Raw genomic sequence first — 14,651 nt, 5'->3', positions numbered from 1 at the left:
CCTGGGAGTGCTGGTGGACACCAAGTTAAGCATGAGGCAGCAATGTGCCCTTGTGGCCAAGAAGGCCAATGGTATCCTGGGGTGCATCAGGAAGAGTGTTGCCAGCAGGTCGAGAGAGGTGATTCTCCCCCTCTACTCAGCCCTGGTGAGGCCACATCTGGAGTACTGTGTCCAGTTCTGGGCTCCCCACTACAAGAGAGACATGGCACTACTGGAGAGAGTCCAGCAGAGGGCTACAAAGATGATTAGGGGATTGGAGCAACTCTCTTATGAGGAAAGACTGAGAGAGCTGGGCCTGTTTAGCTTGGAGAAGAGAAGACTGAGAGGAGATCTTATCAATGTGTACAAGTGTCTGAAGGGAGGGTGTCGAGAGGATGGGACCAGACTCTTTTCAGTGGTGCCCAGTGACAGGATGCGAGGCAACGGGCACAAACTGAAACACAGACAATTCCATCTGAACATGAGGAAAAACTTTTTCACTGTGAGGGTGACAGAGCACTGGAACAGGTTGCCCAGAGAGGTTGTGGAGTCTCCTTCTCTGGAGATATTCAAAACACGCCTGGATGCAATCCTGTGCAATGTGCTCTAGGTGACGCTGCTTGAGCAGGGGGGTTGGACTAGATGATCTYCAGAGGTCCCTTCCAACCTCAGTGATTCTGTGATTCTGTGATTCTGTGATGTATGAGGATAGACCAATGGGGTATTATTGGATGTTATGTCTTACTGTGTTAGTTAGTAACTACATTACTAAGTTGCATTAAATTCTTCATAGTTCACAAAACTGAGATTTCTTTGAAAAGAGATTAATATTAAGATTTAGATTGGAATTAGTTTGAAAGAAATTATATGGTGTAGTTTCTCTGACAGACGTAATGCCTAGGTGGCTCCTGGAACTCCTGTGTTTCTCCACTGAGCCCTTGAGAAGGAGTCTTCTGCAGTTCTGTAATTCTTGGCTTCTAGTTTGCAGATGGGAAGCTGGTGCTTTCTAATGTTTACCGTTTGAAGTAGTGTTCTTTCTTTTATTTTTCTGTTTTATAGAAAAGAAGGAAGAAAGGAGAAGAAAAAAAAAGGATAAAAATACTCCTTCTATGGTAGAGATCATTTTGTAATGTCCAAGGTTTAGGACCTGTTTTGTTGGTATAAAAATGCTAATCTGATTAGGATATGATTTGTGATAGAGCTGTAATAAATTCTCATTTTCACATACATTTCTGTAAGAAAGTTGGTGCAGAGGCAAGATGCTGTTCACAAAATTTAATGGTTTATTTAACCATGGTCCAGATGCATGGACAACTAGATGGGTAAAAAACTTATTGGATGGCCAGGCTCAGAGTAATGCAACTAATTAATGCGACTAATTTTTCATATGAAATTTTTTATAAGATTTTGAAAATTTATCCACAGCAACTTTTAAATTGGTAACTTTGACATGGTTGAAGCATCATATATGAAATGTAGTTTTAAAATGCATTTCTTATGGGTTAAAGCCCTCTCTGTTTCATTTTGGCTAAAACTACATTCTATGGATGATTTAAAAACCATTGAAAACTGCAGTTCATAAAAGAAACCCTAAACAACATGTACATATATAAACCTTAACAGCACAGCTATTATACATACATACTGCAATACTTTGTCCAAATTGACTGAATTAATGTAACGTTGCTTAAGAACAGGCCAAAAATAGAGCAAACTTCTGTCTGCTTCACATCTTGCTAAGTTATGAGCCCCTGTAGGTAAGACCTCAAGTATGTAAGCTGCCAAAAGTAATCACTGCTTGGTTCCCTAATCCATGTTTCATACACCACTGCTGCCCAATTAAGTTGTCTGTGCTGTTTCTGCCTGTGAAGTCACTGTTCTTAGCATGCTTAAGAATTACATTTATTTTTAATTAAATTTCTCCATTCTAATAAATGCTTCTTGTCACATAATCTTCAGATATCTTGTAGTGAGTAATCATACACAAAACTGATAGAACACTTTGGTTGCAGTAATATGCTTTCAGTAATCAGATATGCAGATATCTGGCTAGTGGAAGTTGAACTTCCTAAGTACTAAATGTATAATATAGTGAAAATGACAGGAATCTCATAAATGGGATTGCAGTAGAAAAAGTGTAAACTAACCAAAATGACAGGATTCTCATAAAAGGGACTGCAGTAGAAAAAGGGTAAAGTAACCTCTTCCATGTATTTGTAAAGGACTTTTGTAACCTGTACTTGAACATCAGTAATGATGTTTGTATAAGTGTCCCCTAAGACACTTTTTACCACACAATTTTACCACACAATTACAACAAAAGCTCACTTAAAATACAAGTACACTGTTTGAATATTTCATATATTGGAATTTCCACATTCCTCTTACAAACAGAATTGAGTGATATTTAGAACAAAATGAGCTAACTTTTTAACTAATTGACTTACAAGAATCACAATAGGGCAGCAATATGAGAAACATGATATTAAGCTAGCACAGAAAGAGTTAGCGGTAGAATCTTATTTATGGTTTACCTGTAGTGGCAGGAGAGAACTTGTTGGGCTGTTTTTTCAAAGGAAACTTGGAATCTCATATCATTTCTTTTTCTTTAAGTGGTCATTCTGTACAAGTGAATTGCTTGTGAATGCAGTTCCAGTATTGGTGAAAAGATGGTTGAATATTTTCTTCTAGGGCAAAGACTGAAAAAGAAAAGGCTATCTCTCCATTCTGCTACTTTATTCTTGGCTTGTTCAGGAAAGGTTTATTTACCAGCATTTACCAATATGTTTTTTAAAACAACTTTGTAACATTATAGACAAAGTTTTTGTTCAGTATTAGCATCAGTAGATATTGACGCAGAAATGAAATGAAAAATTTTCACATTGAATACATGCATAGAGACAAGATATTATTTCTTATTTGAGCTTTTCTGGCAAAGTTTGTATCCTGTTGGGGGAGAGGAGGGACATAATCTGTTTTCTGCTCCTGCATGAACTCCTTTTCTTGTTAGTTTGGCAAATTATGACTTCCAAGAAAATGGAAAAAAGTGCGGTTTTGTTTTACTTGAGAAATAGGCTAATTTTTCATGCCCTTTTCCCCTTTATTATATGTTCCAAAATAGGTTATGGACACATCTGTCTAAACTACCAAAACACTGCAATGAATCATCTTTGAAATGCTTTAAGAAGGTGCACATGTCACTTATTCATATGATTTTTACGGTCTCATTCTGACAAAATGATGCTCTTTGAATATGCCCGCACTCATTGCATGTGTGGGAGAGGAAGTTCTATACAAAATGTGTCAGCTCTGTGGACAAACTTCCAATGCTACCTTGAAGTTTAAGTAGCAACATTTTGGCTGATTTAAACACCATTGAAAGGCTTTAGCTTGTTCTTTTCAATACCTGTGAAGTCAGCCTATGCCTAGGTCAGCCTATGCATGGGTCCTCACACTTCCTATCTGCCAGTGGGTGTTTGCCCCTCCTATTCCCAAACACAGCATGTGCAACTGAGCAGCACTTAGCCTAGGTTTAGCAAGAAAGTATTGATGGATACTTTTGGTGGATGGATGTTAGGGCTGGAGTCCTAACAGTCATTACTGATGAATTCCTGGTTTGAACCTCCAAATAGCTTATAATATGAATTCTAATGCTTTCATCTTTCCTCCAAACCCCTGGGAAACCCTAGCATAAGTCAAGAGGTATCTTTTTAGTAAGTGAGCTACAGGTAGGAATCTGTTTGTAGCATTTTTTTCTGAAAGTGGGATCTTGGTCCATAGGTTCTAGCAGGGCTGCTATTCTAGCATAGTTGTACCTTGCTACAAAAGTCCCATCTCTTCCCCTTCTGACTTATTATCCTTTTCCCCAATTGCAAAAGCAGAGTATTAGGGAATATCATATCCTTTCCATCTGTGCTAAAATTTGCATAGAGAATAAAAATACTCCTTGTTAAAATCAAAATGAGGCTGTGGATAGCTATTAAGTATAAGGGAATGTGCTGGCCAAAGCTGGAAACCATAAAACTTTGGCTGTAGCAGGACTGCCGTATGTGACTACCTTACACTGCATAGCAAGCAGCCAGGCAGGATGGACACTGGTGCTTCCATCAGGAGCATCCCATTTCTTGTTTTGTCTAGATGCCAACTTGTAAAGTGTCAGTTCTATCCTAACCAAGAAGCAATTCCAGAAGAGGGAGTGTGACCAGACTCCTTCACCTATAATACCAAAAAAGCTCTGAAAGGCAGACAACCAATATATAACTTCTGAAAAGGAAATCTTGTCGTAACAAAAGCTTTAATAAACTAAGAAAAAAAAAAAAAGGTGGGAAGGAATTTGGTTTAATTAATTGATTGTTTTGTTGTTGTTGTTGTTTTTTCCTGTCCTTCTCACCATTGTATATTTTGTAGAACTTTGGAAATGATCTTGCACCAATTATGGCACCTTATGTTCGAATTTACCTTCTTAAATACTTTAATAGAATTTCTTGTTGAAGAAATGACTTTATTCTCACTGTGTAGTAGGAAACAGCTAGCTTTTATGTCAATGCCTCAAGCAAATATATGTGTTGGTTTAAATAAATCTTTTTAGGAATTGCTGCCATATTTGTGGAATTCATAGGAAAAAGAAAGAGAAATATTGTTTAATGAGCAGTCAAATGTACAGCTTTCAAAAAATATGTAGTGAGATGTATAATTAGGCTGTGTGGATTTGGCTCGCATTTTATCCATTCATATTTGTATAACAGCATTGAAGTTACACTAGTAGAAGAAGAGCCAGTGTCTTTTTTTCTTCTGGTAAGAGCTGATTCTGTGTATTCTTTAAAAATTTTTAATTGAACTTCACTAAAGAAAATTGTTATACAGGTAAGGAGTTTTTTTCACAATAAAACATTATAAAAGCTTTGTCTTTCAAGAATGATAAACACAAGGGAAATTCTGTCATTTAAACAATAGATTTAGAATGTGATTTTTCCAGACCCTCAAGAGAATCCATCTTGTTTCTGCTTTATCTCTTGCATCACTGACTTAGAATTGGCTTTATGCTTCTCTGAAAATAGCTCCAGGTGGCAGATCTCTGAATCTATCTATCCTATCAAAGGAAAATGTTTTCCTACTTCTAAAAGTATCTGCTACCTAATAACATGGATAAACACTATCTAAATGCAGACACCCTTCCGTATCTGTAACAATTAGTTCATGTTTGCTCTTACATCTCCTTGTCATTTAGATGGTGTAACACTAAGAACTAATGAGAGCCAGATTTCATAGGTTAACATTGCTGTCTCTTTTTAACAATCAGAAGGGAAATCAGGTGCTCTATATGCCTCTCTTACTCCATCTTATCCCTCTACCAGGCTAATACAACTTAGTAGATTTAAAATCACGAGTCAAAAGTGAAAAAATACCAACAGGAACTCCACTAGTAATTAACCAGGAAAAAAAAAAAAGAAATTGCAGAAAATTGTTTTCCATAGAAAATCAGTGTAGCACTTTCCCTTACATTATTAAAAATATTTACTTTTAAAAGTTTCTGTTCTCCTGAATTCTCTCTAGGCATTGTGGTTTTTTGGTTAGAAGCTAAGCTTGGGTTTTGTTGTTGTAGTTCTGATCTAAATTTAAAAATTACTATTATTTTTATATTAACTTGCCTAGTTCCTAAATTAAACTGGGTTCTTAAGGCTATTACCTGATTTAAAAGAAAGTTACCTCAAATCCTTTAAAATCTGCGGCTCATATGCCTCTAACCACACAAAAAATTAACAGTGAAATGCATGCCCAAGTGCATATTCCAGACAGACTGAAAAAAAAAATAGAGTAAAATAAAGAATCTAATATATATTAGTATATTTGAGATACTACAAAAATAGGAAAAAGTGATTACGATTTATAAACACTATAAATTGGTTTTCAGTCAGAGTAATTACTGTTCACTGTGTTGAGGATATGGGAATGTGTAAGGCTACTTGAGAATATAGGGTAAAATAGGAAATAATAGAGGGGATATTTTGTTTTTAAAAAACATTTTTACAATCTAAAATACATGTAATCACATTATTATCTTTCTTCAGGATTGTGTCTTCCATTGATGATGCACAGAGACAATGCTGGTATTTTAATCAGCTGCTGAAACTTAGTATCCAACATCGATGTGCACATGAGTACAGCGAACTAAACATTACTGACAGAGATGGACCAGAAGCACTGCAAAATCATTTAAAACAAACATCCACTGACTGCCTGCAGGAAAATAACCTCTTTATCATGGGTGCAACAGAAAATAAACAGGTCTTGTTGGATCCTTCTGAAAGATGGACTACTACTGACCATATTCAGGCCACATTCATTAACTCCTCTGTACCTGAGCACCGAAAGGAAAATAAAGAAGATCACAGACTAAAGCAGGAGAGCACTGAATCCTGTATTAATTATGATGGGGAGAGCAAAGACAACAATAACATGTCAGCCCAACTCACATTGCAACAGTCAGTTATAGCAAGTAATATGGGAAGAAATCTCCAGCATTTTGAGAATGATACAGAAAAGTAAGATACAGACATTGGATTGCTTTCAAATAGATTATACAGATAAGCAATGAATGTAAGGATTTCTTGTTTAAAACATAGAGACACAGAACAGATATCAAGAAAATAATAGTTGTAACTTTATTAGACAATAAAGTTAAAGTATTACTTTAAGGTGATACACAATAGCTTTCCATATTAACAACAATTCTGTTGTTTAATAAATTAGCATATACATGTATAAGGACTTAAAAAAAGAAAAACCTCTATAAGAGAATTTTAAAGCTTACCCTTGGTCTCCAAACTTCTCCTTTCTTTTTTGCAATACATTCATAACACCAGTTCATGAACACTCAAGTAATGTACAATATTAGGAGTGAAACTATTTGGGATTTTTGGAGAGTTTAAATCACAGACTAGTGTAAGGTTTTTTGCAGTAATATCAGAGATTCAAGATTCATCTGTGCTGAGTTTACAAGTCAGCGTAGTTTAGAAGGTAGGAGGGAGAAGTTGCTCAAATCTACCATCCTACTCCCCTGACCTTAGGCCGGTCTCCTGCTGCTGTGATGACTGAAGAGCTAACAGTCTGCCCTGCCCTTGGCACTCCCCCAACATGCCTCAACCCGCTTCGTACAAGTGCAGGCAGGGGTGAAGGGCCAGTTCAACTTGTTCTGCGCCCCCATATATTCTCCTGCATGAGACAGACTGGTTTATTTCCTCTTTGGAATATATTTGCCGCTGGTTCGTATGGTTCTGGAGTTATAGTCTGGGAGAAGAGAAGCTGAAATTTTTGTCCTAAAGATAGAAAAGTTCAGTTATGACTGTCTTGTAAGAATTCGGTTTCAAGTTTCATAAATATGCGCATATCTTGAATACCCTATGAGGATCAAGCATGGAAGGCTCCTTTCTTCATTTTCGTCAGAATTGTGGTAAATGGGCAGTAGTTCTTGGTCTGTACTTTAGACACTAATAATTTGTTATAGAATGTATTATTCAGGAAGACCACAGAATTCATCATTGCCTCTCAGGAAGCTGGGAGTCAGTATAGTAGTGTCTTATGGAAATTGAATGTTTCAGAAAAAGAGATTCTTTTCTAAATAGTTCATTTTGAGTTTTTAGTTAATATTTTAAGTACATTCTGGAGCCTCTTGCTGGACAGCTATCCTCTTCGATGCAAAATATAAATGTTTATTAGAGCTTTTTTTTTGCTTTTTTTTTTTAAGTCAGCTACTGTTTTTATGGATGCAAAGCTTCTAAATAAACTTAAGTTTGGGAGTTGATAAGTTTAATAAACATATTTTTAGAGAAAATATATATTTTTTAAATCATATTTTGAGCACTGCTTTTCTCTGGCCTATCCTCTGAAGTGTGCTGTAATTTGTACTGGAGCATCTTGTTGGCTGAAAAATGCACCATTATTTTAATAGCTGCACTGCACAAGGCAAGAAAATACTGTAAAGATTGAGGGAACTTTAGATGTCTTTTCATAACCCATTGACATAGTGAAATGAGAGTTTTATGGAGAAAAGGATTCCAAGGTAAGTAAAGCCATAAAACAGAACTGCCATTAAACTTTTTTCCATCAGAAAAAATTAATTAATTCCCTAAATATTTAGAAAGAATAATCACTGAACAAATCTAAATATTCTGTAATCAATGCTCTTTAAAGAATAACCAGCTTAAAATATGTACACATTTACTGATGGTCTGTAGTATTAAATTGAAGGATAAAAGTAGGCAAAAGATGAAGTGCACTTTCTCAAATGTTCCTATCCCATGCTTTGGGGATATTCAAACTATGAAGTTTTCAGCATTTAACTCAGCGCTCTCTTATATTTTTTGTGTAAGCAGTGGAGATAGATGGCCTCCTCCAATAAGTGATTCAGTAACTGTTACACTTCTGCTCTCAGTCTTTCCCTTGAAGAGGCTCTTCCTCTCCAGTGAATATAGGGGGAACAAAGCCCAGGGGAGATTTACTCTCTTTGGTCATTGGTTTCCCAAAGTTACACAGTGTGAATATCTTACTGTGTTTATGAACACACATGTGTCACACCTGGGTTGTAATTTCTTTACAATTTAATGGCAGAGCATTCATTACATTTCTCATATGGACAGAGCTATTCTTTGGGGGGTTATGATTCTAGTCTGTCAGCTAAAATAATCCAGTTTTACTGGCAAGATTATGTTATTCATAAAGGTCCTTATTTCTCTACTAGGCTACATATGGCAGCATCATTGATCCAGTCCATTTGGAGGCAGTACCATACCAGGAAGAAGACTGGCTGCACCAAAACAGAGAATGATCAGTTTACAGATGCTTCAAGGCAGAAGCATGAGGCTGCCACACTAATCCAGGTTGGTTTACAGTATTCTCTTTGCTTATTTTTCAGATTTAATAAGAAACAATCTTATTAGTTATGTGAATTTGTAAGTGATCTCTCTGTTTTTTGTGATTTTATTAATAATTTTATAATTAAAATTTTATTGCATTTATTTAATCAGTGTAAGTCTGCTGTTTCTGAAAGAGAGCCTTTTGCTCAGAAAGTTTTGTAGAAGCATAAAAATATGTTTTTATATCAAACATTTCCCTGAATTAGTTTTGCTTGATTTAATTCTAATGTTATGTCTAAGATGCATTGTGCTCGTGTTCTTTCTGGGGAATGTCTACGCTATTAAACTGACTGACACAGAGTAAGTGGTACATTGTAGCTCATATCTATACAGCTAACCACTCTTCCCATCTCCCCATCCTACCTTTCCATTTCTCTCTTTTTCTGCCCATGTCCCCAGAATAGGATAGCTTCATTCATAGGAACCGGCCCTGGCCCAGGCTGTCCCATGCTAGATACTGGGATAACAGTTAAACAGAATGGATTACTGCATGTCAGAACTCATGTCCATGCCTTGGCTCTATTTCATTTGCTAGTCAGATATAGTATCTACAAGCAAAACTGCAAAAGATCTTGGGGTTTTCTACATTTTGAAGCAAATGGGCTATTTTGTGATTTGAGATATTAAGTTAACTTAAAAATATTCCATATTGTAAGTCTTTGATAAAAATGTGAGTAGTACCAGAGTGATTTAGGAGCCTAAGCTTCACTTTCAGACCAAAAATCTATGTAACTTGGTAGTCTCTATTCAACAAATGACCAGTAGTAAAATGCTTAGTAAATGTACATACTAAGAAATGGAAGAGTGTAGAATTTTTTCTCCAATGTACTTTTCCAGCTTGCAGCAGTCAATGATTTAGGAACTGGAGCAGAAATTTGTTTCTGGAGTATAGTGTGTAGCTAGTATAATCACTGTTGTTCTCCATACATTTATTTAATCCATTTTTGAACCTATTTATTCTTTTGGCCTCTACCACATATGAAAGTGATGAGTTCCACAAATTTATACGTAAAAATGCTTCCTTTGTTTGTTTCAGACCTTCTGATAATTTCCAAAGTTAGTGTGAAAATAATCTTTCATTATTTATCTTCTATGTGTATTATGGTTTTATAGGTCTCTCTTATATCTACCCTTAGATATCTCAATTTCCTAATAAAAGAATTCAGTCATTTAGTCTCTTTTCACATGTCGCTCCATGCATCTCATTATCTTTTTTTGTCCCTCTCTGAACCTTTACCTCATTCTATTACCTCCTTTTTTAAAGAAGTGGTAATAACCGAATTCCAGAGATATGTTTATTATGAATTTATATAGTGAGACAGTGTTTTCATCTCAGTTCCTTTCCTAAAAATTACTAACATACGGTTTGTCTTTTTGATCACAGTTGAGCACTGACCTGGTGTTTTCAGAGATCTGTGATAATAGCTGATTTAGAGTTTATCCTTCTGCATATACCATTAAGATTCTTTTTCTCCTTTGCATTTGTAAATGATTAATTGTATTTGTTAAATGAAATATTTGTCATTTGCTTACTCAGTAATATTAAGGTATTTTATTTAGATGATTATGAAGATCTGTACGTAAAGAACAAAAATGTAAACAATAATAAAGCAAATCTAATACCTATCATTATTTTTAGGATGGGATATGTGTGTGTAAAAACAGCAATATTTTCAATAATTTAAAAAGTTAGACAATCATTTCCGCAAATCAAATACACTAAGTGTTAAGCTGGGCTATAAGGTTTACCTTTCCTATCTTAGTGGCTTCACTGCAAAGCCACTAGCTGTGGACCACTGTACATCTTCTAGGAAAGTGGAATTTTTTTGCATGATATTTTAAATGCTTAGGGCATCTTGGACTCTAATTACGTCAAACAGTGATTTGGGGGATGTGTTGCTGTCCTGAATTTAGTTTTCGTAGTTCCATCTATGTCATTCTGGTCTCTGAAGTGCTATGCTGGATCTGATCCTATGGCCTGGCATGTATGTTTTTCCAACACCTTTCTTCTTTTTCTAGCACTTACTTCTTTGTTCTTTTACTATATGCTCCTTTTTCTTACATAAATTATTCCTACTGGTGATATATTTTTAAACAAAAATCTGAGACAGTCAAGAAAGAGTAACTGACCTAGGTCAATTGCATGAGATGTCTCCAAGAATTGCTACTTGTAAACCGTAAGACATTTAGTGCAAGTGTATTTTTATTCTCAGTAATTTGAAAGTTAACACTCAGCTTTTTCTTATGTAGTCTTTCCTTTCAGTTTATAATAGTCCCTGAAGGAATTGTCAAATAATTAATTAGTTGACCCAGGTTTGTAGTTGAGGGAGTTGCAGGATTCCTTTCTGCTTACTTGTGGAGAGCCTCTTGAGTACTCTAAGCTTTAGACATATGCTGGCATTTAATTTGTCTTGTAGTTTTAAATGTCACGTAAAGTTCAAAAAACAGATCATTGAGCTATTAAACCAAGGCCCAAGATGTTTTATCTTCCTAATGGGATAACATAGAGAATCTGGATTTGGGTTTGATCTATGGCTTTGTATAACATGCTTTAAATTTTTTGTTTAGGCATTCTGGAAGGGCTTTCTTTTGCGAAAGAAACTGGCCAGTGCTCTTGCAGCTGTTAAAAGTGATGAAGTGGAGGATGACTATGAAGAAATAATGGTAGATGATTGCACATTTCATGAAGTAAGCACAATCATTAGCATAAAAATTTCATGTAAAAAAAAAAAGTTATTCCTTTAAAGCAATCATGTAGGTGTTGAAATAAAAGAAATTGAAAGGAGTACCAGGGTTAGAATTACATGTTGGATGTCCAGAGATAAAGAAGCATTTGGTATATATAATTCATTTAAATGTATTTGTCATGGATTAATTGCTTCCTGCTCTTTGAGAAGCTCTGGTAGTTACTGTGCTATTAATGTCACACCCACCGTAGAACCACATATATTTCTACAGTTGGAGGACAAACAAATGGGAATAAGGAAACAGCTCTTTTCATTCTAAAATATTTAGTTTTTTAGTATTTTAATAATACTGATTGTGCTATCTAATTTGTAAAACATAATAAAGTAGTTTCCAAATATTACAAAATCCAGAACTTTTTTGTTCTGACCCTTGCAGACCATTATCAGGAAATTTCTTAAGTATTGCTTAGTGGACCCTTAAGTATCATAAAGTAATATGCATTTAAAAGATCAGGAGATATGTTAGTGGTGGAGCAACATTAAACAAGAAAATGTGAGCTTGTATTTTGTTCATTTACATGATAAAATGAGAACAATAATGAAAATATAGCTGAGATTTAGTGTTGTGGAATCCCAGTAAAAGCAAAACTGCCCAAACAGATGTGAAGCACGCTTATTAGCTCTTCTTTGGTCTTATAGATAAGGTGCTAAAAAGTTCATAAGTCTAAATACAGTGATAAATAATGAAAAAGAGTATAGTTAAATCATGAAAGATACAAACTTAGAATGTCTGTGATCCAAAAAATCCAGAAATGATTGCTAGTAATTTTTACAAGTTATGTAGAGTTAACAGAATCTTTTAAGTTTTAAAGGATTGAAATTGGGCCAGAAATTTCCACTTTAAGAAATAAAAACAGGCTCCTGATTGATAATTAAGTAAAAAATAAAAATATCTACTGGATCAATCTCCTGATTGTCATTCGGTAAGCAAGCAAAAGAATCTTTAAAGTAGCCTTGTTCCTTATTCCCTCAAAAGAGACAGCCTGTCTAGTTCTAGACTCAGTATGCATAGTAAGTCAGCTGTTGATGACTCACCTATGTATTTATCTGGAGTATTGCTTTCTCTAATTGTTCGCATTCATTACCTTCTTTTTTATGATTTCACGTAGAGTAAAGAAAACAGTTAGCAATGTGGCCATTTGAGCCCTAAGTAGTTATGATAGAGGTTTTTATTATTATTATTTTATTTTTTTTATTTAATGAATGTTTGTCTATAAATAGTGATGTGCTTATTCAGCTGCTGCATCCTTTCAAGAGCCATTTGTCAACATTCCATTGCAATTTTGCAAAGGAGATTGATGTGTTATCCTTACTACTGGCAAGATGAGATCCTGTGTAGCCAGAGATCACATATTTATATGTCTCATAGAAAGTTATGAAGACCAAATATGTTGTTAGTTGGAGCAAGGCAGTTTGTATGCCAATGAACTGGAATAATATTTGATTCTTTCTTCTCTCTTTGAGCAGCTCTTTTGAGATAGATTTTCAGAATTACCATCTGATTGTAACAGCATGCAAAATGTTTGAGGCAAGAGTTCCAAGAATCGTTTGGTAGACAGGAAATGTTGTGCGTGTATAAACACAGAGATCTGGCTTAAATTTTAGATTTTTTTTAAATTTAAAAATATGTACAATAAAGAGCAGTGTCATTAGTTGATCTTCTCTGATCCCTGGCTTCTTTCTAAAATAATAAAAAGCAGAAAGTCAAAGGATTTATTTTTTCACATAGGAAAGAAGTGTCTGTTCATATGTATTAAAGAAGGAAAATACCTTGTTTTGAATTAATCAGCAATGGGCCAGAGTCTCCTATACTGTAATTCAACTGAACCGTGCTTGTTTCACTCTGTCCTGCCCCAATAATCCTACATTTTTTTAATTGCTTAACAGAAAACTACCTGGGCAGTTTTGTTCCATCTGTCTCTCAGCAAGACAATTGCATTTGGACAGGTGGTCCTGAGACCAGGGAGAAGAGGAAGATGGAGGAGGCAAAACACTAGGTCATTTCAGAGAGGCTTGCACTGTAGCACCCTCTGGTGTTACCACAAATCTTTTCCTTTTTGTCAAACTAATTTTCAGGGAAGAAGTAAAACATGTTTTGTTGGAGTGATTCTCAGAGAAAGTTCTTTGGTTCAGATCATGATAGGAGAACCATGAACTGACACTGTAATTGGAACAGAGGGCTCAAAGGCTGAACTGGGGACTGATGTCAAATAAGCTACTCAAGCCCTTAGCTTCCCATAAAGAAAAATGTAAGAATATCTATTTTCTACATAGCAGTGTATGTGATAAGTTTACAATATATAGGCTCAGAGGGATATATTTCATTCAGTGATTGAGCATTTCAGGAGTAAAGATCTTTGACTGTAACTGGAATTCGGAGATTTCTCAGACTGTGATGTTTGTCATAATTTTTTTGTTTGTTTGTTTCAAGCATATATCTTGTCTTCACTGAAGAGTGTGATTGTGAGAAATATACTATAACAGGCCTACTGGAACTGGAGTGTGCAGTAGTGATTGGTGATACAGTCATATCATGTTTTTAAATGCATGCAATACTAAAAAACACTTACTGCAAAGTAGTATTAATACTCTGTTACAGTTTCCATGATTCTTGCCTTATGCTCTGCTCAGCCTAGCCCAGAGTAGCCACCCTCTGCACTAGGTTGCCTGGTTCTGTGTGTCTTTACCTGTTTCATTCCCTGGATCTGGACAATACCGAATTGCGCAGACTTTCTACTTCAGCAGAGACAAGCAGGAAAAGCTTGGAGGAGTCTATGCTTCCTCTCCCCTCCTTTCTGGCCTCAGTGTTTTACAGAAAAGTGCTGAAGCAGAGCCAAATAGTGACACATGATATCAGTGGCTGTCTTCTGGGCCTCAAACAAGTGTGTAGGGAGGAGTACATATTCCTGGTCTAAGAGGTCCCATATGCTAAGGTGTGAAGGAAGAGAAAAGATCTGGACGCCATTTTGAGCTGCAGATTTCACTGCTGATAGGATGAGTGAAGTGAGAGCGA

General features: G+C 35.6%; 1 protein-coding gene across 1 annotated transcript in view; it reads left to right on the top strand.

Annotated features, from left to right (window-relative positions):
• LRRIQ1 (leucine rich repeats and IQ motif containing 1) overlaps nucleotides 1-14,651 on the top strand; it is a 125,625-nt gene that overhangs the window by 38,049 nt on the left and 72,925 nt on the right. The window contains exons 16-18 of the mRNA XM_026088808.1: nucleotides 6,048-6,521; nucleotides 8,717-8,855; nucleotides 11,460-11,579. Of these exons, the coding sequence (XP_025944593.1) occupies nucleotides 6,048-6,521; nucleotides 8,717-8,855; nucleotides 11,460-11,579 (733 nt within the window). The remainder of the gene's footprint in view (nucleotides 1-6,047; nucleotides 6,522-8,716; nucleotides 8,856-11,459; nucleotides 11,580-14,651) is intronic.

Source organism: Apteryx rowi, unplaced genomic scaffold (assembly GCF_003343035.1).
Source record: "Apteryx rowi isolate R43461 unplaced genomic scaffold, aptRow1 scaffold_786, whole genome shotgun sequence".
Taxonomy (NCBI): Eukaryota; Metazoa; Chordata; class Aves; order Apterygiformes; family Apterygidae; genus Apteryx; species Apteryx rowi.
The sequence above is the reverse complement of the archived record's forward strand: the minus strand, read 5'-3'. Positions and strand labels throughout refer to the sequence as shown.